The 23,885-nt window shown below is 42.9% G+C and overlaps 1 protein-coding gene across 3 annotated transcripts in view; it reads right to left on the bottom strand.

Moving 5' to 3' along the window:
• GSTCD (glutathione S-transferase C-terminal domain containing) overlaps positions 1–23,885 on the bottom strand; it is a 211,484-nt gene that overhangs the window by 132,290 nt on the left and 55,309 nt on the right. For all 3 annotated transcript variants that reach the window (XM_077278271.1, XM_077278251.1, XM_077278261.1), the window contains exons 2-3: positions 13,186–13,610; positions 8,433–8,870 (exon numbers count right to left, since the gene is read on the bottom strand). In XM_077278271.1, the coding sequence (XP_077134386.1) occupies positions 8,433–8,870; positions 13,186–13,605 (858 nt within the window). In that variant the 5' untranslated portion in view covers positions 13,606–13,610. The remainder of the gene's footprint in view (positions 1–8,432; positions 8,871–13,185; positions 13,611–23,885) is intronic.

Genomic DNA, 23,885 nt, shown 5'->3' with positions numbered 1-23,885 from the left:
TCCTTTAAGAAATCCACATGTACATTAGCAGCAATGGACTGGATCACACCTTGTCTTTTGTGCGTCATCTACGGTGATTGGTGGGTCCTATGTTGTCAGCTGTATATTGAGGTGGACATTGTAATCCTGCCTCTGATGAATATGAGGCTGCTGAAAACACTGTTATAATGAACAGGTCAGTATTAGTCTATAATTACCCCAGTGGAAAGTGTCAAAATTGCTAATTTTATCTCATACAGATTTTGATATAAAAAAATATATTTAACACAAAAACCTGAATAAATTATTTTCTGATAAAACACTCCCTTTATAAATCATGAGGGTGGAACTGGGCATGAGCCTGCCAGACTTTTCTGCTGCTGCATATCCCAGTGGAAAATTGAAGAGAAATTGGTAATGAAAATTAGTAACATATTCACCTTTCTGCCACTACGAAGCATGGTGCAGTGGGGATGGATAGAAGCCACATATAAGAGATTACTGGCAGATCTGGATAAATGGGTATAGGCAATAATAACTATTAACTATTAAAGAGGTAGAAGTATATTCTTTAGAAATAAGTATACGCTGAAGATGTCAGACATCCACAGATAACTCTACAGTGAGTGGCAACATTCAGTCACTGTTTCACCATAGAAAATGGTGCTGCATTATACCTTTTGGTCATACCCAGCTTTGAAACAGGCCATGTTTTTCCATTTTTATACATGTACATTGGCTGTTTGGAGTACAGGAGCCCTCACTGAACCTAAAAAGGGTTGCCCAGTGAAAACAAGTTATCCTCTATTCACAGATTATGGTATAACTGGTTGATCACTGAGGGTCCCACTGTTGGGACCAGAACTCAATGGCAGAACGGGCACAGAATTGTACCTGATTAACCACGAATATAATTATTAACTATGGGACTGCCCCACAAAGAATGAATGGAGAGGTGGTCGGGCTTCATTTTGTAATGGGGATAAAAGTACCCAGTTGAGCTGAGCGGTGCAGGTCTTAGTAGTCGGACCCACATTAGTCAGCAATTTATTCTGTAAGATGGTAACTAGTGATGAGCAAATGTGCTCGGATGAGGTGTTAATTAACACCTGAGCATGCTAGGTTGAGTGTCTTCGGCACATTATCGAATTCTTGCGCCTGCATGTCCTGCGGCTGTTCGACAGCCGCAACACATGCAGGGATTGCCAAACAAACAGGCAAGCCCTAACAAACTAGGCAATCCCTAACAAACAGGCAAGGCATAACAAATAACAAACAGGCAATCCCAAACAAACAGGCAATCCCAAACAAACAAGCAATCCCAATCAAACAGGCAATCCCAAACAAACAAGCAATCCCAAACAATAAGGCAATTCCAATCAAACAGGCAATCCCAAACAAAAAGGTAATCCAAAACAAACAGGCCGTCCCAAACAAACAGGCAATCCCAAACAAACAGGCAATTGGGATTGCCTTTTTGTTTTGGATTGCCTTTTTGTTTGGGATTGCCTGCCTTGATCCCAAACAAACAGGCAATCCCAAACAAACAGGCAATCCCAAACAAACAGGCAGTCCCAAACAAACAGGCAGTCCCAAACAAAAAGGCAGTCCCAAACAAAAAGGCAATCCCAAACAAACAGGCAATCCCAAACAAACAGGCAATCCCAAACAAACAAGCAATCCCAAACAATAAGGCAATTCCAATCAAACAGGCAATCCCAAACAAAAAGGTAATCCAAAACAAACAGGCAGTCCCAAACAAACAGGCAGTCCCAAACAAGCAGGCAATCCCAAACAAACAGGCAATTGGGATTGCCTTTTTGTTTTGGATTGCCTTTTTGTTTGGGATTGCCTGCCTTGATCCCAAACAAACAGGCAATCCCAAACAAACAGGCAGTCCCAAACAAACAGGCAGTCCCAAACAAACAGGCAGTCCCAAACAAACAGGCAGTCCCAAACAAACAGGCAAGCCCTAACAAACAGGCAAGCCCTAACAAACAGGCAATCCCAAACAAAAAGGCAATCCCAAACAAATCAGGCAATCCCAAACCAACAGGCAATTTCAAACCAACAGGCAATCCCAAACCAACAGGCAATCCCAAACCAACAGGCAAGCCTTAACAAACAGGCAAGCCCTAACAAACAGGCAATCCCAAACCAACAGGCAATTCAAAACCAATAGGCAAGCCCTAACAAACAGGCAATCCCAAACAAACAGGCAATCCCAAACAAACAAACAATCCCTGCATGTGCTGCAGCTGTCAAACAGCCCCGATACATGCAGCCACGGGAACTCAAACATATTTTCCGAGCATGCCGAAGACACTCGGTTAGCACCCGAACATGCTCAGGTAACACCTTATCCCAGCACGCTCGCTCATCACTAGTGGTAACGTGTTTTCACTGGACACCCCTTTACCCAGTGGACTTAAAGGGCCACTGTCACCCCCCTCCAGCCATTATAAACTAAAAGAGCCACCTTGTGCAGCAGTAATGCTGCATTCTAACAAGGTGGCTCTTTTAGTTTTAGGTTCAAGTATACCCCAAAAAAAGCGATTTGATACTTAGCCATAATTGGTGTCTCTAGCCACATAGGCTGGTCCTCCCTCCCCAGCTCGAAACGCTCCTCTGCCGTCACTCACATCTTCTTGGTCTTTCTGCGCCGCCCCCTCGGCGCTGTTTACGTTTTCAAACCGGCGCCTGCGCTGTGTAGTACTGTTCTACGCAGGCGCAGTGTGAAAGCCTGGCTTGGACGGCAGACGGGCAGAGCTTACTGCGCCTGCGTAGAACAGTACTACACAGCGCAGGCGCCGGTTTGAAAACGTAAACAGCGCTGAGGGGGCGGCGCAGAAAGACCAAGAAGATGTGAGTGACGGCAGAGGAGCGTTTCGAGCTGGGGAGGGAGGACCAGCCTATGTGGCTAGAGACACCAATTATGGCTAAGTATCAAATCGCTTTTTTTGGGGTATACTTGAACCTAAAACTAAAAGAGCCACCTTGTTAGACTGCAGCATTACTGCTGCACAAGGTGGCTCTTTTAGTTTATAACGGCTGGAGGGGGGTGACAGTGGCCCTTTAAGGATGTTAAATATTACTGAGAAACCTCATCATTACCAAGGAGGTTCTGGAACTTTCTTGACAAAAATGATGACGCTCTTAAAAAGAAATCTCCATCAATAAATCAAATATCACATTTATGACTGGAAAGTAAAAAGATCCCAGCCTAAACACACACATTCTCTAGACAAAAGACCTCTAAGAAATCTGGCAGAATTTTTTTTTTGAAGACTCGACACAAAATAGAATGACCCTATGTGTCCACGTTCAGGATTGCATCAGGATGTGCTCAGGATTTGACGCAGGTAAAAACTGCAACAAATCTGCACCTGAGGTCACTGGCAGGTCACCTGCGTTTTTCATGCATTTTTTTTCAAGCGGATTTGTATGTGTTTTTGTAAGCTAAAGATATACAAAAAAAAAAGAATTGTGATGTCATTTCTTGTCCAACCTCTTCATTTACATACTTAATTGAAGAATAATGTTTACACACACAGCTAGATAGATAGATAGATACCATATCTATCTATCTATCTATCTATCATATCCATCTATCGTATCTATCTATCTATATATCGTATTTATCTATGGTATCTATCTATCGATATATTTATCTATTATCTACTGATATATCTATCTATAAATATATCTATCTATATATAGATATATTGATAGATAGATAATGGATAAATAGATAATAGATTAATAGATAGATACGATAGATAGATACGATAGATACGATAGATAGATGGATACGATAGATACGATAGATAGATGGATACGATAGATAGATGGATACGATAGATAGACGGATACGATAGATGGATACGATAGATAGATGGATACGATAGATAGACGGATACGATAGATGGATACGATAGATAGATGGATACGATAGATGGATACGATAGATGGATACGATAGATGGATACGATAGATGGATACCATAGATGGATACGATAGATGGATACGATAGATGGATACGATAGATGGATCACACATGCGAGAAGCTCGGACGAGTCTCGCATCTTAATACCCGGCACTGCCGCCGACACTTGGGAGCGGAGCGTGCTGTTGCATGTATTTCTATGCAGCCGCACGCTCCGGTCCCGAGTGCCGGCGGCAGTGCCGGGTATTAAGATGCGAGACTCGTCCGAGTTTCTCGCCTGTGTGATCCCGGCCTTAAATAAAGACACATACACCCATGAAATCTGTGTTAGGCAGGGGTCACACTTGCGAGAAACTCACACAAGTCTCTCACTTCAATACCCGGCACTGCCGCGGGCAATCGGGACCGGAGTGTGCGGCTGCATGTATTTTTATGCAGCTAAACGCTCCGGTCCTGAGTGCCCGCGGCAGTGTCGGGTATTTACCCTGGCCTTAAATTCAATGTTTAATTTAAAAAAAAAAATTTTGAAAAAAAAAAATGGCTTGGGCTCCCGCTCAATTTTCTGCGCCAAAGAGGGAAAGCCAGCGACTGTGGGACTGATATTTGTAGCCTGGGAAGGGGTTAATACCCATGGAGCTTCCCAGGCTATGAATATCAGCCCGCAGCTGTCTGCGTAGCCTTTACTGGCTATAAAAATGGGGGGACCCCCCCCAAAAAATGATGCGGGCTGATATTCAATGTAAGATGCGACAATTCCGGAGCTTAGCCTCTCTCTTCCCACTCCCGAGTAGCGGTGGGATATGGGGTAATAAGGGGTTAATTACACCTTAGGTGACATTAAGCCCGGTTAATAATGGCGAGGCGTCAATAAGACGCTTATCCATTATTAATCCTAGTAAAGTGTAAATAAAACACAGACACTAGAAAAAAGTATTTTAATTAAATGATTACACACACTTTTTGACCATATCTTTATTGTCCGCTCAATCCTCTTGAAGACCCTCGTCCTGCAAAAAAGCAAAAAAAAACAAAAAACAAATTCATACTCCCTGTCCGCAGATATCCCATAACGAGTGTCCCATGACGAGTCCAGCTCTGCTACATCTGAATGCCTGACATCCAGACATAGCAGAGCTTGTAGATGATCGCTGGAGATAACTCTCCAGCGATCATCTACATTCTAGCGCTCAAGGTCAGCTGACCATGAGAACCAGCCTAGTGTGACCGGACATAACCCCCGGTCACGTGCACGGCAGTTCTCGCGGTAAGCTAAGTTATCGCGAGAACTTATCTTACCACAAGAACTGCAGTGGACGCGGGGCTTCCGGCGGCGGGACAGGTAAGCCGGCATGTGACATGAATAGTAAGCTGCATTAACACAGTTACTACGCATTTCACTAATCATTAGATGAGGTTTTACCGCATCTCATGATTGTCTATGGGAAATTTACGGGGTGGCGACGGAGGGTCGCCGCACTGTAAACAGACATGCTGCGTTCTGAAAAGACGCGCCGCATGTCCGTTTACACGGGTCTGCCGCCTGCGTGTTTTACCGCATAGTGGAGACGGGATTTCATGAAATCCCCTCCACTATACTGTAATATCTGGACGCTGCGTGTTTGATGCTGCGGCTCTACGCGTCAAATACGCAGCGTTTCCTGACCGTGGACACATACCCTTACAGTATAGGAACACAAAATTAATATAGGATGTCATTAACTGCGGTAAATGAAAGCATGAAGTGCATAAGGAAGGCCATGCAACATGGATAAAGGTAGCACCGAACACGAGAACTAGATCAATATGATTATTTCATTTCACACAGCAACATCCACATGAAAATAATACAAAAAGCTGTAAAAAGTTAGTCGTACTCCTGAGACATACACCTAAAAGCCGCTACTGTGTAACAGAGGACTTTCTAATCGGGGTTACAGCCCATTAAGCCCCGTGTATGGGCAGAGTAAGCAATGCATTTATCACATGTTGTAAGCATGTCATAAATACCCGGCAGGAACTGAAGCAGGCGAGAAGCCAAGGGCACAATGGAGGAGGATTTCCTCTGATGGCTTGCTTACCTAGCAGATAATTCTGTGATCTACAAAATATAAACTACCAACTATGCATAGCTTCCCTGCATGCAAATGATTATTGAAACCGACTTTTTTGTTTTCATTAATACAAAGGTAAGAAAATATTCACAGGTATTGGTGGTGTTTTTCTCGCATCATTAATGTTAAAAAGAAAAAAAAAAAAAAAGTCCTGAAATTTTCACTTTGGCCACTAAGTCTCATAATACTTTCTGCACTGTATAAATCACTTTTTCTGTAGGTATCTCATTCTCATCACAGGCAGAATCACAATTAAAAGTAACACTTGTATTTTGACCCCACAGGGTCACAGCATTCACAATATGTAATGGTCACATGTCACCTCCTCTCCCCTCCCTGCGCAATGACCTCTGCACAGATCACAGAGCATGCCTTGAAAATTCTCCCCTAAAAAAAAGTCTTTTAACTATTGTTTTTCATGTTCCATATCAAGTCCATAAAATAATTAACATTTTGTTACTATTAATATTAGAGATGAGCAGATGAATCCATGGGTCTCTGATCCATCGGCTAGATCAGATGTACCTGGCAGCGAAAAGGAAGGACCGTCAATTTCTTACCTTCTGGTGTCCACAGCGCGGATTTTGATTAGCTAGGGCTGGTGGGACATCATCTGGCTAATCGAAAGTTGTGCTGGGAATGCCGGAAGGTAAGAGTTTCGCGGTCAGCCAATCACCACTGACCTGGCCGCTGGACCGGAGACCCGAGAATCAATCCTCTCACCTCTTATTAATATCATCCTTTTATTCCCTGCATACACTGCTATTAGTCTTCTTTCTTCCCTCTTCTGTGAAGTTACCAACTCCAGGTCTTGTCACTAATGGCAGCAGCACTTGCTACGTGTAATGTGTGGATTTCCAGACACAGGATCTGATTTTTCCAGATACATAAAAGATCAGATTCATGGTTTGACACTTTCCGTGATATCAGCAGCAAATAAATATAAAGATAAGCAATCAGTAAGGACAGGCAATGTTACACAATGAGACCACGTAGTCGCTTTTCTTACATTCTCTATGCAGACAGAACACTGACATGCCACTGGGAATATACATGATGGCCGTGACTGCAGTCTGAACATGTGATATCAGAAACCACTAATTATTGAAGACGGTATCAGGAGTATTTATGGAGCCTCCGTGTCTGCACAGCTTTGCTTTCACATAAGACGTGTCTACCCATGTCTTGGGAGATAACCAAGGGAGTGAGGAGTTGTCAGACCTCCCTGTAATGTGATAGTCTGTAGGTTCAGGTATGAAGTCATCACCTACAAACAAAGATCATGCCTACAACTTACCAGGAGTGACTTACAGAAAATGGCAAAATGTAGAAACTAGGTGAAAGAAGTTGAACTTCTTTGGAAATTTCTTTTTAAAATTGGTCAGAAAAGGCCAAAAAAAACCCCCAAAACAACAAATTAAAAAACAATACCTTCCCGATCCCCAGCCAACCTCATCTTGACTACTCCCAGGCCCCTCACAGGTCTGGAGGAGAGCAGACAGCATCAGAATGGGAGCCACGGTAAGACAACCCCTTTACGTGTGTTTATTTCACACATCAATCAATGTTATACACCTAAGAATATATTAATACTTTGGATCATTTTGAAGTTGCGGCTCTAAACTACAGTATTTTGAAAAAAATAATTGTTAAAAATGCAATATAACCACAAAGTGTAAAGACAGCCTAGATTTATATAGAAGGGGTGGACCATGGCAGGCGCAGATAGCTTCATAAATACTGGCAGAACAAGCTCCAAGAACTACACACACTACAGGAAATTGAAGGGAATGGGATAAAGGAGTAGTACCTGACAATGGCCACGTCGCATTGCTGAGCCAGCTTTCTACACTTTTTATTTCTCTCAGCTATGTTACCTGAAAATGGCTGGTCGTGGGAGATCTGGGTATAGGCCCCCACAGATCTGATACTGATGACCAATTCTAGGAGCTCACACAGATGATCATATTTTCGGTCCCAGTCCGATCCGACAAAACATCGGATCTCACTCGAACCAATGTTAGTCTATAGGACCGTGCAAATGTCCAATTTTTTCCTTGAACAGAGACTGTCCGTCACAAAAAATCACAGCATGCCAGAGTATGATCTGATATCAGATCGCAGTTGGCCATGCAAGTCAATGAGTGCGTTGAAAACATCAGATTACTTTCGGATGTCATCTTTGTGCAACCCGATTTCCACGGACTGGAAGAATGGAGAAATTCTGGTCAGTGTCTGATATGATTTGCATAATCGACTTGTGTCTCTTGGATGAGAGAATATACGCTCGTGTGACCCTTGCCTGAGGATAGGTCACCAGTAGCTAAGTCCTGTAACATCCGTCTAACAGCAATATCGGAAAACATGCTAATGAGCAAAATAAATGAAATTCTTACCAGAAAATGGTGGATGCATGGCAGAAGAACAACATCAGTCAGAGTAAAATATAGACCCTCAGCAAAGACATGCTCGAGAGATGGGAGGTCGGCGTTCCTTGCTTTCCTGATATGTGCAGGTTCTCTTGTACTTTTTGATGGCACATCTTGAACACTTAGTTTGGACAAAGCTGCAGTCAGTTCCAAACTTGGAGGTTTTTGAATGCTGCTCTGAGAAGTTTCTTCTTGTACTTCCTTTCTTTCAGCAGTATCATTGGATTTCATTTGCTGCTGCATCTTCTGTCGGCGTATTTTATCATCATTGTGGACCCTTACAGGCTCGCCAAGCTTTCTTTCAAGCTGAAGAACTTCTGGAGGAATAGGGGCAGAGGGGTCTTTTAGAAAGGTTTCCACAGCCAACGGGATGCTGATCTCACAGAGTCTGGTCCACTGGCTAACCTACGTAATAGCATAAAATAGAAACTTTTATATTCCAAAATTAAGAAAAATATACCTTTGTGACAGCAATGCTAAAAACAGATGTAGGTAGAAGAGAGCAAGCAAATAACACAAAATGTATCAACTGTTGCATCATGTCAGATCCATCTAGTGACACAAAGGATCTGTTACGTAGTGTCAAGGACTACCTTGCTGTTTGCTCAGTTTACTTAAAGAGCTTGGCAAGTCCTTTTTATTTCTTCTAAAACGGTGAGCAGGATGATGCATTATAAAAAAAAAAGATATACTTGTTATTTTCCATGGGAGTCCTCTGCATGGTACTCCCACCGATCTCCTTGTATCCTGTTTGGCTGCAGTAGTGACACGTTGTTCACCTGCCCATCAATGCTGCAAGGGGAATCAAGGAGACCAGAACTTTTTCTTTTTAGAGTAAGCTGTGCTGTTTAAGAAGACTACAAAAGGAGAGGACAACCCACTGAAATTTTGCCTTTTCCATAATATGCTTAAAATAGCAGAAAAAAATGAAAATATAAACTACAACCCCTGGCCAAAATTAAGGAATCACCGACCTTGGAGGATGTTCATTCAGTAGTTTAATTTAGTAGAAAAAAAGCAGATCACCGACATGGCACAAAACTAAAGTAATTTAAAATGGCAACTTTCTGGCTTTAAGAAACACTAAAAGAAATCAAGAACAAAAAATGTGGTAGTCAGTAATGGTTACTTTTTTAACCAAGCATTGGGGAAAAAAATTATGGAATCACTCAATTCTGAGGAAAAAACTTATGGAATCATGAAAAACAAGCAAACAAAAAAACACTCCAAAACATCACTAGTATTTTGTTGCACCACCTCTGGCTTTTATAACAGCTTGCAGTCTCTGGGGCATGGACTTATTGAGTGTCAAACAGAACTCTTCATCAATCTGGCTCCAACTTTCTCTGATTGCTGTTGCCAGATCAGCTTTGCAGGTTGGAGCCTTGTCATGGACCACTTTCTTCAACTTCCACCAAAGATTTTCAATTGGATTGAGGTCCGGACTATTTGCAGGCCATGACATTGACCTTATGTGTCTTTTTTCAGGGAATGTTTTCACAGTTTTTGCTCTATGGCAGGATGCGTTATCATCTTGAAAAATAATTTCATCATCCACAAACATCCTTTCAATTGATGGGATAAGAAAAGTGTCCAAAATATCAGCATAAACTTGTGCATTTATTGAAGATGTAATGACAGCCATCTCCCCAGTGCCTTTACCTGACATGCAGCCCCATATCATCAATGACTGTGGAAATTTGCATGTTCTCTTCAGGCAGTCATCTTTATAAATCTCATTGGAACGGCACCAAACAAAAGTTCCAGCATCATCACCTTGCCCGATGCAGATTCGCGATTCATCACTGAATATGACTTTCATCCAGTCATCCACAGTCCATGATTGCTTTTCCTTAGCCCATTGTAACCTTGTTTTTTTTCTGTTTAGGTGTTAATGATGGCTTTCATTTAGCTTTTCTCTATGTAAATCCCATTTCCTTTAGGCGGTTTCTTACAGTTCGGTCACAGACGTTGACTCCAGTTTCCACCCATCCGTTCCTCATTTGTTTTGTTGTGCATTTCCTGTTTTGGAGACATATTGCTTTAAGTTTCCGGTCTTGACACTTTGATGTCTACCAGTATGTTTGCCTTTAACAACCTTCCCATGTTGTTTGTATTTGGTCCAGATTTTAGACACAGCTGACTGTGAACAACCAACATCTTTTGCAACATTGCGTGATGATTTACCCTCTTTTAAGAGTTTGATAATCCTTTCCTTTGTTTCAATTGACATCTCTTGTGTTGGAGCTATGATTCATGTCAGTCCACTTGGTGTAACAGCTCTTCAAGGTGTGATCACTCCTTTTTAAATGCAGACTAACGAGCAGATCTAATTTGATGCAGGTGTTATATTTGGGTATGAAAATTTACAGAGTAATTCCATAATTTTTTCCTCAGAATTGAGTGATTCCATAATTTTTCCCCTATGCTTGGTTAAAAAAAGTAACCATTACTGACTACCACATTTTTTGTTCTTGATTTCTTTTAGTGTTTCTTAAAGCCAGAAAGTTACCATTTGAAATGACTTTAGTTTTGTGCCATGTCTTGTGATCTGCTTTTTTTCTACAATTTAAACAACTGAATGAACATCCTGCAAGGCCGGTGATTCCATAATTTTTGTCAGGGGTTGTAGTTACACAAAATATCCCTTGGCCTAGGGGGACCATCAAAAGTAGAGTCTGTAGGACAGCTGTGTGTTACGCTGGGCTCACATGAGCGTATTTCACGGTCCATGTCTGGACCACAATGCCCAAACAAAGAGGTCTCCTGACCCGAACTAACAGCCTTATAGACACACATAAGGATGTAAGTTTAGGTTGGGAGACTCACGGGGAAATTGAATATTGTAGTTCATATAGGGATTGTGAAATACGCTTGTGTGACTCGACCTTACAGTGTCATTCATAGTGTCACCCACTATCGACTCGATTGTTAAATCAATATTTTCAAGTTGATGACAACTTCAGCCCTATTTCGTGTTAACAGCAAGAAGAGTCTTCACCACAGTGCTCCCATACAGTTCATCACAATGCCATTTATTACTAGTCTAAATGCCCCATAAAGTCAGCAAAAGTCCCCCTCATTTCCAATGCTACATGCCAGCCCAAGCCCTTGGATTGCCTGACCGAACGTCCCTACAAATGGCAGACAGACAATACCCCTTTAGCTACAATGCCCCCATAGTGTCCCACCTATCCAGTGTATGAATGATGATATATCTCACCTTTCTCTCTTGCTGTACCGGTCATGTTCATTACTTAATTAGGATACTGGGACATATATGTGGAAAATGGCTGGATGGTCTGGTTAAAAAAAGGGTATTCTGACAAAAGGGAACCATCTCTGTAGAATGGCTGTCCCACTGATGAAGCCAGGCTTGTCCCACAAATATTATGTTACATTACCCCTGTATACTGATGATGGGACCAATACGTCATCCAGACAGAAAAACATGGCATGAAATGTTTCCGTGACGTTGGCCCCTGACACGTTACAATAACAAACATCTGACAAGTCCATCTCAATGGAAAAGGATACATTTTTGGAAATCCAATGCTGGGATGTGAGACAAAACAATTCTACATTGTGAGGAGATTAGTATCTGACATGGCAGACAGATGCAAAGAGCAGCATGCTAGACGTAATTAAAGGTTAATTAAGGTAGAGTTTCTACAGCGCAGGCCGTGTCTGTTCCAACATGTCTGCCTAGGTTTCTAGCCGTGTACTCGCACGCTGCAGAACTCGCTGGCATGAAATCTATAAGCACTTACAAAGCCACAATGTATACATATCACGAACATGGCATTTCATCACCACATACAGAAATTACACTTGTTGGCACACTCAACTAAACAGAATCATAATTAAAGCCAATTTACTGAATCATTATCTCAAGGTTTCCAAAAATAAGATTTATTTTTTTTTTTGCACATAAATATTTATGTGACATCAAAATTCTGCTGGGGCAAAACAATAAGCTTTAAAGCTAGAAAGAAAGCAAAAAATGCTCTGAAAAGTAGAATCATTTTTGGACAATGCGGAGTTGCACAAACACTTTGTCTTTTGTCCAGTGCTGTGGAGTCAGAGTCATGGAAATTAAGAAGTCAGAGGTTTGGCAGGGCTGTGGAGACGGAGTCGTGGAGTCGGAGTTACAGCCCATTTTGGTGGACGCGGAGTCGGTGTCATGGAAATTGAGGAGTCGGAGGTTTGGCTTACCGACTCCACAGCCCTGTTTTTGTCCTTTTCACACCATTTTGAAGCCACTCTGCCAAAATAGGTGGAGCTGGAGAGGAGCAGGGCTTGCATGGGCATGGCTATACCTGCCCATAAAATTAAAAAAATAAAAAATTGCACATTCTTCTTACGCCAGAGATGCTACTTCAGTCCCTAACTGGAATGGCAATTCCGGTAAGGTGTGGAGCGGTACGCCACTGAGAAGATGCGCCAGATTTATTAAGTGGAGAACGCCTTTTCGTGAATTCAGGGAATCGTACTCCTGTGAGCCCTACGTTAAGACAGGTGGGCAGAATGTCAGTATTAGAGAATCAGCCACCAAGTATCAAGTTGTGTATGATTTGGGGCACCGCACTTGTGAGCCATAGCAAGGAGCAGTAACTATACCAGACACAGCACAACGATAGATTACATGGACACAAGTTCATCGGAATAGGTGTACATCTATTGAGAGACCCAAACTGAGATAAAAGGACATAAAACTTACTTCAGCACAAGCCTTTAGGCAGGTCTTTTTAAACCCTAGAAGTTGGATCACATCTTTCCTGGAGGGATCGGAAAGGAATGTTCTCTGTATAATGTGTCTAAGTACCACAGCCAAACCGGCTCTACAAAACGCACCAGAGGCCTCCAGAACAGCCGGCAGACGACAGCTCTGAACAATTGCTGGAAGATCTTTTCTGGAGATGATTGAGACGTTCAGGTTACTTGGGAACAAACTTTCCTTGAGAGTCTTGGGGTCATCTTCTGGTATCACTAGAAAGGTTTTCAATGTTTTGCAATCGCAATAAGACATCAGAAACAGTACAATGGATGTATGAAGAGGTAGCAATGTGTCATCATGGTGAAGGTCAATATCCAGGAAAAGTCGTTCTTCAGTATTCTTGATGCTCTCACTATCTTTCATATTTACTAGAATATAAAAAACAACAATTCTATAAGTGAAGCAATCAAATTAATGTATGTATGATACTACATAACAGGCTTTATAATTACTGAACATCGTAACAAGGATATACAAACTATATCGTGTTTTTTTTCATAATTTTTTTTTTTACTTTTTAAAGCCCACGTTGGACAGCAGCACCCATGAACATGCCAAGAGCAGTATGAAAGGTTTTACTCCCTAATTATGTGTCTGTGTAGGAAAGGAGAGAGCTGCAAATGAGCCAGGGGGAGAATCACAGGGTGTTACGGTCGGGTCATCTGTCCTGCCAACACCCTTCCAGTCAGTTGAGCATCACTTGTACATTCCATGCTATCCTTAAGGCTATGTTCACACAGTGCAGATTATTTGCGGTTTTTTAGCGTTTTTGCGCTATAAAAACGCTATAAAACCGCAAATAATCTGCATACATTAAGCATCCTATCATTTTTAATGAAATCCGCAATTTCTGTGCACATGATGTGCGTTTTTCCGCATGAAAAACGCATTGCGGTAAAAATCCGGACATGCTCATTAATTTTGCGGTTTTTTCGCATTTTTTCCACTGTCTAATGCATTGGGAAATGTTTGGGAAAAACCGCGACAAAAACGCGTCAAAAACGCATCAAAAACGCGTCAAACGCATGCGGTTTTCATGCAGAAAACCGGCAGAAATGTCAGGATTTTCCCAGGAATTTTCTGCATCAATTCCTGAACGTGTGTATGGGGCCTAAAAGTCATGAGGGTCGTAAAAAATACTACATTTAGTAGTATTTGATATGGGTTGTATTCATTTCTGCATCAACCTAACTGAAGATTTTGTAATAAAAGTTATATTATCAACTTTACTCTCATGTGTTAAAAAAAATGGTCCAGGAAACTCAGTCTTGTTAAAATTGTGGAAATTGTTTAGTGAGGTATTGACAAAAATATTCCTTTTCAAAGGGATGTACTCTTTGTCCTCAAGTCAATACTATATATATATACTAGATGATATATAGAAAAGTAACAATTTTATTGAAAAACACAATTAAAAACACACATTTAAAAGACACCAAATGAATGTACCAGGAATCCATATTATATCCCATTTTAACAACCAACCATTGGAATGTACAAAGAGAAGATGTGCGGTAACTCCATGTAATCCTACCAAGTGGACCCAGTTCCCAATGACCACCCTATATCCGCAGTAATACATATAAGCCTGTGCAACTATGAAGTTAGAAAAGGTGCCAATACAAGAACCTGATCCACAATGGAGACTAACATGGAGAGTGCCCGGAGGAGCAGCAAGAGTAACAAGCCATGCGGCGTTAGAAAATCCACCTCCCAGAGCACAAGCACAATCTTACCCACATGAGGATCCCTGGACTGAGCGTCACCCCCGACGCACGTTTCGCTGCTATCCTAGCGGCTTTCTCAAGGGGAAGTGTCATTTCCTCAAAACACCTAACCTTATATCCTGTAGGACCTGCATCACATGACAGTCATGTGACCGGGTATTTACACCACTGCTTGTATCGGCGCATGTGTCCACCGCTCCGGGCCCCGCAGCCCCGCGGGCCGGCCCACGTCTGAAAAACAGTGAATGGCAGCCAGGTAACCCCAGCAACCAAACAGCCACTCCCAGACGCACCGCGGCCGGACTTTGGAGGTGAAGGGGGGGAGGCAAGTGAGCACACGCGCACTGCAGCCTATAATTTGCACCCTACCACAAACTTATTTTATATTCTATTATTCAACACCGCAACTATACAGTCTGTACAATGCCCATTATAACATACAAAATGCAATTTAAGCAATATTCCAATTCCGCAGTTGCAGCGAAGTGTGATGTCATCATTAGCATGATAGATTAGGATGCGTCCTTCTTCAACCAGGATATTTAGATGTAATATAATAAAATCACTAAATACAAAACAAATAAGAAAAATACAACGTTAAAAAAAGAGAAGAGAAAACAACAGAAAGGAGGGAAAAACCACAACAATAAATTTCCATAGGCTTATAAATCACTCAGACCGTACAGGAATGGGGCAAAATTTAGAGCTTCATTTAAACCACATGGTTTAACTGTATTCAGGGTGACAATCCATTTCAACTCCCGTTGAGCCAGCATTTTTTTGACATTGCCACCCCTTATCCCCATATGTATCACATCAATCCCACGCACCTTAAAACTCCGTGGGTCACAATTATGGACTTCTCTAAAGTGCCTGGGAATGGTGGTTAACTCAGAAAATCCTCCACCGTCTTTGCTGCGCCAATGCCCCGCACATGTTCCCTCACTCTCACTCTCAGTTCCCTGGACGTCAAACCCACATATATTAGTGGGCAGCCACACGTGGCATAGTACACCACATTCTCCCTATTGCAAGTGATGTACTCCCTAATTTGAAATTCTCTTTTTCCATCTGAAGAGTGAAAGGAGGTACTGCGCAGGACATTGGCGCAGGCCAGACAGTGGCCACATGTATGGCACCCCCTAATTGGTCTTGATGCCCCAAATAGGCTAGTAGTTGGTGCCATATAGTGACTTTTGACCAGCATGTCTTTTAAATTTCTGGCCCGCCGTGGGGTCATTAGTGGACAGTCGGATAGAAACGGACCCAAGGAGGGCTCGGTGCTCAAAATGCGCCAATGTTTTTTTAGGATGGCTCTGATGTTATCCCACTCATGATTATATTCAGATATGAATCTGATTGATTTGTCACCACCCTCCTTCCTTTTTTTATTATACAATAATTGATCACGTGGGGTTCTCTTAGCCCTGTTATACCCGTATCGAACACGACGTCTACTATAACCCCTTTGTTGAAAGCGTCTGCTCAAGTCATCAGCCTGTTGTTCAAATGTCTGATCAGTCGAGCAAATTCTCCTCATCCGGAGGAACTGTCCGACCGGGACGGCCCTAATCGTGGCTTGGCTGTGCCCCGAAGATGCATGTACAAGCGAATTAACCGCCGTTTCCTTATGAAATACATCCGTTTGAATAAGTAAATCAGAATCCACCCTCAAACAGATATCCAAAAAATCGATTGTATTATAGTCATATCTGTAGGTAAGTCTGATATTAAAAGAATTTTGATTGAGCACAGCCATAAAATCCCTGAGCTGTTGTTCCGTCCCCCGCCAAAGAAACAAAACATCATCAATATAGCGCAGCCAACACAGCACATGGTCGGCGGCCCGTGCCCCCGCGTCCCCAAAAACCAACCTCTCCCAATACCCCAGGAAGAGGTTGGCATACGCGGGCGCACAGGCCGCACCCATGGCTGCAACGCGCTTTTGTTGGTAAAATGTATCCTTAAAAGTAAAAAAATTATGCGTAAGGACAAATTCCAACAGCTCAAGGATAAGTTCACACAGAGGGCCGTCCAGGTCGGAGGTCCCCAGAAAGAAGCGAACCGCCCGTAGACCATCCAAGTGATCGATACAGGTATACAGGGCCTCCACGTCAGCTGTTACTAGAAGGGTCCCCTGCTCCACAAAGACCCCGTCAACCCTGGTAAGGACATCCGTTGTGTCTTTGACAAAGGATGGTAAAGTTTCCACCAAACCTTTTAGGTAGTAATCTACAAACTTACATGTGGAGTCGCACAGACCCTGCATTCCTGACACAATCGGACGTCCAGGGGGGTTGACCGGGTCTTTGTGGACCTTCGGAAGGAGGTAAAAAGTTGGGACCTTGGGAAATTCAACCATCAGACCATCCAAAACTTTTTTATTTATGATCCCATCCTCAAATGCCTGGTACAGTATCCTCTGCAGCTGCCCCGAGAAGGAGACCACCGGATTAAAGGAGAGCTTTACATAAATATTATTATTACGGAGCTGTCTAAATGCTTCCTTTTCATATTTTTCCACCGGCCAGACCACAATGTTTCCCCCCCTTGTCTGCCGCCTTAAAGACCACATCTTTCATAGATTGTAACTGCCTAACTGCTTCTCTCTCATCATTTGTCAGGTTGTCGAATTGCCCCCGCGTCGAAAGTTTTTTAAAATCTTCTGTTACCAACTTGGTAAATACCTCCACAGCAAGGCAGAGAGACAAGGGGGGAAAACTTTTTTTTTTTTTTTTTTTTTTACTTTTAAGGATACATTTTACCAACAAAAGCGCGGCGCAGCCATGGGTGCGGCCTGTGCGCCCGCGTATGCCAACCTCTTCCTGGGGTATTGGGAGAGGTTGGTTTTTGGGGACGCGGGGGCACGGGCCGCCGACCATGTGCTGTGTTGGCTGCGCTATATTGATGATGTTTTGTTTCTTTGGCGGGGGACGGAACAACAGCTCAGGGATTTTATGGCTGTGCTCAATCAAAATTCTTTTAATATCAGACTTACCTACAGATATGACTATAATACAATCGATTTTTTGGATATCTGTTTGAGGGTGGATTCTGATTTACTTATTCAAACGGATGTATTTCGTAAGGAAACGGCGGTTAATTCGCTTGTACATGCATCTTCGGGGCACAGCCAAGCCACGATTAGGGCCGTCCCGGTCAGACAGTTCCTCCGGATGAGGAGAATTTGCTCGACTGATCAGACATTTGAACAACAGGCTGATGACTTGAGCAGACGCTTTCAACAAAGGGGTTATAGTAGACGTCGTGTTCGATACGGGTATAACAGGGCTAAGAGAACCCCACGTGATCAATTATTGTATAATAAAAAAAGGAAGGAGGGTGGTGACAAATCAATCAGATTCATATCTGAATATAATCATGAGTGGGATAACATCAGAGCCATCCTAAAAATACATTGGCGCATTTTGAGCACCGAGCCCTCCTTGGGTCCGTTTCTATCCGACTGTCCACTAATGACCCCACGGCGGGCCAGAAATTTAAAAGACATGCTGGTCAAAAGTCACTATATGGCACCAACTACTAGCCTATTTGGGGCATCAAGACCAATTAGGGGGTGCCATACATGTGGCCACTGTCTGGCCTGCGCCAATGTCCTGCGCAGTACCTCCTTTCACTCTTCAGATGGAAAAAGAGAATTTCAAATTAGGGAGTACATCACTTGCAATAGGGAGAATGTGGTGTACTATGCCACGTGTGGCTGCCCACTAATATATGTGGGTTTGACGTCCAGGGAACTGAGAGTGAGAGTGAGGGAACATGTGCGGGGCATTGGCGCAGCAAAGACGGTGGAGGATTTTCTGAGTTAACCACCATTCCCAGGCACTTTAGAGAAGTCCATAATTGTGACCCACGGAGTTTTAAGGTGCGTGGGATTGATGTGATATATATGGGGATAAGGGGTGGCAATGTCAAAAAAATGCTGGCTCAACGGGAGTTGAAATGGATTGTCACCCTGAATACAGTTAAACCATGTGGTTTAAATGAAGCTCTAAATTTTGCCCCATTCCTGTAAGGTCTGAGTGATTTATAAGCCTATGGAAATTTATTGTTGTGGTTTTTCCCTCCTTTCTGTTGTTTTCTCTTCTCTTTTTTTAACGTTGTATTTTTCTTATTTGTTTTGTATTTAGTGATTTTATTATATTACATCTAAATATCCTGGTTGAAGAAGGACGCATCCTAATCTATCATGCTAATGATGACATCACACTTCGCTGCAACTGCGGAATTGGAATATTGCTTAAATTGCATTTTGTATGTTATAATGGGCATTGTACAGACTGTATAGTTGCGGTGTTGAATAATAGAATATAAAATAAGTTTGTGGTAGGGTGCAAATTATAGGCTGCAGTGCGCGTGTGCTCACTTGCCTCCCCCCCTTCACCTCCAAAGTCCGGCCGCGGTGCGTCTGGGAGTGGCTGTTTGGTTGCTGGGGTTACCTGGCTGCCATTCACTGTTTTTCAGACGTGGGCCGGCCCGCGGGGCTGCGGGGCCCGGAGCGGTGGACACATGCGCCGATACAAGCAGTGGTGTAAATACCCGGTCACATGACTGTCATGTGATGCAGGTCCTACAGGATATAAGGTTAGGTGTTTTGAGGAAATGACACTTCCCCTTGAGAAAGCCGCTAGGATAGCAGCGAAACGTGCGTCGGGGGTGACGCTCAGTCCAGGGATCCTCATGTGGGTAAGATTGTGCTTGTGCTCTGGGAGGTGGATTTTCTAACGCCGCATGGCTTGTTACTCTTGCTGCTCCTCCGGGCACTCTCCATGTTAGTCTCCATTGTGGATCAGGTTCTTGTATTGGCACCTTTTCTAACTTCATAGTTGCACAGGCTTATATGTATTACTGCGGATATAGGGTGGTCATTGGGAACTGGGTCCACTTGGTAGGATTACATGGAGTTACCGCACATCTTCTCTTTGTACATTCCAATGGTTGGTTGTTAAAATGGGATATAATATGGATTCCTGGTACATTCATTTGGTGTCTTTTAAATGTGTGTGTTTTTAATTGTGTTTTTCAATAAAATTGTTACTTTTCTATATATATTCCCGTTGTCCTCCTCTTATATAGTTCCTATTGGGAGTTATACGCACAGGGGTGGGGACATTGTTCCTGACCACCTGTTTTACTATGAGTCTGGGTGTGGGTGGAATATATACTAGATGGTGGCCCGATTCTAAAGCATCGGGTATTCTAGAATATGCATGTACGTTGCGCTGTGAGTGGGGGTTAAATTCCGCGCCAATATCGTTGATTGGTCGCAGCCAGCCGGGCGCGACCAATCAGCGAAGCGTGGTTGAAATCACGCACCAATTAGCGGCCGGACTGCGTTTCGCTGATTGTGATTAGTCGTGCCTGGCCAACCGCGACCAGAAGCGGTGTTTAAATCCAGCGGCAAGATCGCTGATTGGTAGCGGCCGGCCGTGTAGTATATAGCACAGCCACGTAGTATATAGCAGCCACATAGTATATAGCACAGCGATGTAGTATATAACACAGCCACGTAGTATATAGCACAGCCACGTAGTATATAGCACAGCCACGTAGTATATAGCACAGCCACATAGTATATAGCACAGCCACATAGCATATAGCACAGCCACGTAGTATATAGCACAGCCACGTAGTATATAGCACAGCCATGTAGTATATAGCAGCCACGTAGTATATAGCAGCCACGTAGTATATAACACAGCCCACGTAGTATATAGCACAGCCACGTAGTATATAGCACAGTCACGTAGTATATAGCACAGCCAAATAGTATATAGCACAGCCACGTAGTATATAGCACAGCGATGTAGTATATAACACAGCCCACGCAGTAGATAGCACAGCCATGTAGTATATAGCAGCCACGTAGTATACAGCACAGCCACGTAGTAAATAGCACAGCCACGTAGTATATAGCACAGCCACGTAGTATATAGCATAGCAATGTAGTATATAACACAGCCCACGCAGTAGATAGCACAGCCATGTAGTATATAGCAGCCATAGTACATAACACAGCCCACGTAGTATATAGCACAGCCACGTAGTATATAGCACATCCACGTAATATATAGCACAGCCACGTAGTATATAGCACAGCCACGTAGTATATAGCACAGCGATGTAGTATATAACAGCCCACACAGTAGATAGCACAGCCATGTAGTATATAGCAGCCACGTAGTATATAGCACAGCCACGTAGTATATAGCAGTCACGTAGTAAATAGCACAGCCACGTAGTAAATAGCACAGCCACGTAGTATACAGCACAGCGATATAGTATATAGCAGCCACGTAGTATATAACAGCCCACGTAGTATATAGCAGCCACGTAGTATATAGTACAGCCACGTAATATATAGCACAGCGATGTAGTATATAACACAGCCCAAACAGTAGATAGCACAGCCATGTAGTATACAGCACAGCCACATACTATATAGCAGCCACATACTATATAGCACAGCCCACGCAACAGACAGCCACGTAGTATATAGCACAGCCACGTAGTATATAGCACAGCCACGTAGTATATAGCACAGCCACGTAGTATATAGCACAGCCACGTGGTATATAGCACAGCCACGTAGTATATAGCACAGCCACGTGGTATATAGCACAGCCACATAGTATATAGCACAGCCACATACTATATAGCAGCCACATACTATATAGCACAGCCCACGTAACAGACAGCAACGTAGTATATAGCACAGGCACACAGTATATAGCAGCCACGTAGTATATAGCACAGCCCACTTAATATATAGCACAGCCCATGCAGTATTTAACACTGCCCACGTAGTATATAGCAGCCAGGCAGTATATAACACAGGCACGTAGTATATAGCACAGCCACGTAGTATATAGCACAGCCACGTAGTATATAACACAGCCATGTAGTATATAGCACAGCCACGTAGAATATAGCACAGCCACGTAGAATATAGCACAGCCACGTAGAATATAGCACAGCCACGTAGTATACAGCACAACCACATAGTATATAACACAGCCACATAGTATATAGCACAGCCACATAGTATATAGCACAGCCACATACTATATAGCAGCCACATACTATATAGCAGCCACATACTATATAGCAGCCACGTGGTATATAGCACAGCCACGTAGTATATAGCACAGCCACGTGGTATATAGCACAGCCACATAGTATATAGCACAGCCACATACTATATAGCAGCCACATACTATATAGCACAGCCCACGTAACAGACAGCAACGTAGTATATAGCACAGGCACACAGTATATAGCAGCCACGTAGTATATAGCACAGCCCACTTAATATATAGCACAGCCCATGCAGTATTTAACACTGCCCACGTAGTATATAGCAGCCAGGCAGTATATAACACAGGCACGTAGTATATAGCACAGCCACGTAGTATATAGCACAGCCACGTAGTATATAACACAGCCATGTAGTATATAGCACAGCCACGTAGAATATAGCACAGCCACGTAGAATATAGCACAGCCACGTAGTATACAGCACAACCACATAGTATATAGCACAGCCACATAGTATATAGCACAGCCACATACTATATAGCAGCCACATACTATATAGCAGCCACATACTATATAGCAACCACATACTATATAGCACAGCCCCCATAACAGACAGCCACGTAGTATATAGCACAGCCACGTAGTATATAGCACAGCCCACGTAGTATATAGCACAGCCACGTAGTATATAGCACAGCGATGTAGTATATAACACAGCCCACGCAGTAGATAGCACAGCCATGTAGTATATAGCAGCCATGTAGTATATAACACAGCCACGTAGTATATAGCAGTCACGTAGTAAATAGCACAGCCACGTAGTAAATAGCACAGCCACGTAGTATACAGCACAGCGATATAGTATATAGCAGCCACGTAGTATATAACAGCCCACGTAGTATATAGCACAGCCACGTAGTATATAGTACAGCCACGTAATATATAGCACAGCGATGTAGTATATAACACAGCCCACGCAGTAGATAGCACAGCCATGTAGTATACAGCACAGCCACATACTATATAGCAGCCACATACTAGATAGCACAGCCCACACAACAGACAGCCACGTAGTATATAGCACAGCCACGTAGTATATAGCACAGCCACGTAGTATATAGCACAGCAACGTAGTATATAGCACAGCCACATAGTATATAGCAGCCACGTAGTATATAGCACAGCCCACTTAATATATAGCACAGCCCATGCAGTATTTAACACTGCCCACGTAGTATATAGCAGCCAGGCAGTATATAACACAGGCACGTAGTATATTATATACTAGAAATATAGTATATAGTATGTATATAGTATATACTAGAAATTTTTCATATTTCTAGTGCAGTAATGCAGTTAAATTTTCATGTTTCATGTTTGCATGTTTCAGCGCTACAGTGTGCTACCTTATTTGCTTGAATGTATAGGAGTTGGCGACTCTAGGTTTAGCACCTGTTCACACTTGGTCTGTGTATGGATGTGACGGTCAGTTTTTTCAAATGTATTATTTTGCCTTCTGACCGAGCACTCCGCCTCCTAGTGACAGGTGTTTGAATTGCAGCAGTTCCATTACCCCTCCACAGAGAGAGAGAATAGTAGTCTCATAAGAGGTTTTCATAGGCACCCATTCAGATGGAGACATTTATTCTCAGTGAGGAAGGAAATCGTAGGACCTGGTATAAGAGAGATGCCGTAAAGTGGCTACCAGGTACACATAAAATTGGCCTTTTTTATACGCTAAACGCTCTCATTTTTCATATTTCTAGTGCAGTAATGCAGTTTTCATGTTTCATGTTTGCATGTTTCAGCGCTGCAGTGTGCTACCTTATTTGCTTGAATGTACAGGAGTTGGCGACT

This window comes from Ranitomeya variabilis, chromosome 1 (assembly GCF_051348905.1).
Source record: "Ranitomeya variabilis isolate aRanVar5 chromosome 1, aRanVar5.hap1, whole genome shotgun sequence".
NCBI lineage: Eukaryota > Metazoa > Chordata > Amphibia > Anura > Dendrobatidae > Ranitomeya > Ranitomeya variabilis.
This window is presented reverse-complemented; position numbering and strand designations above follow the sequence as displayed.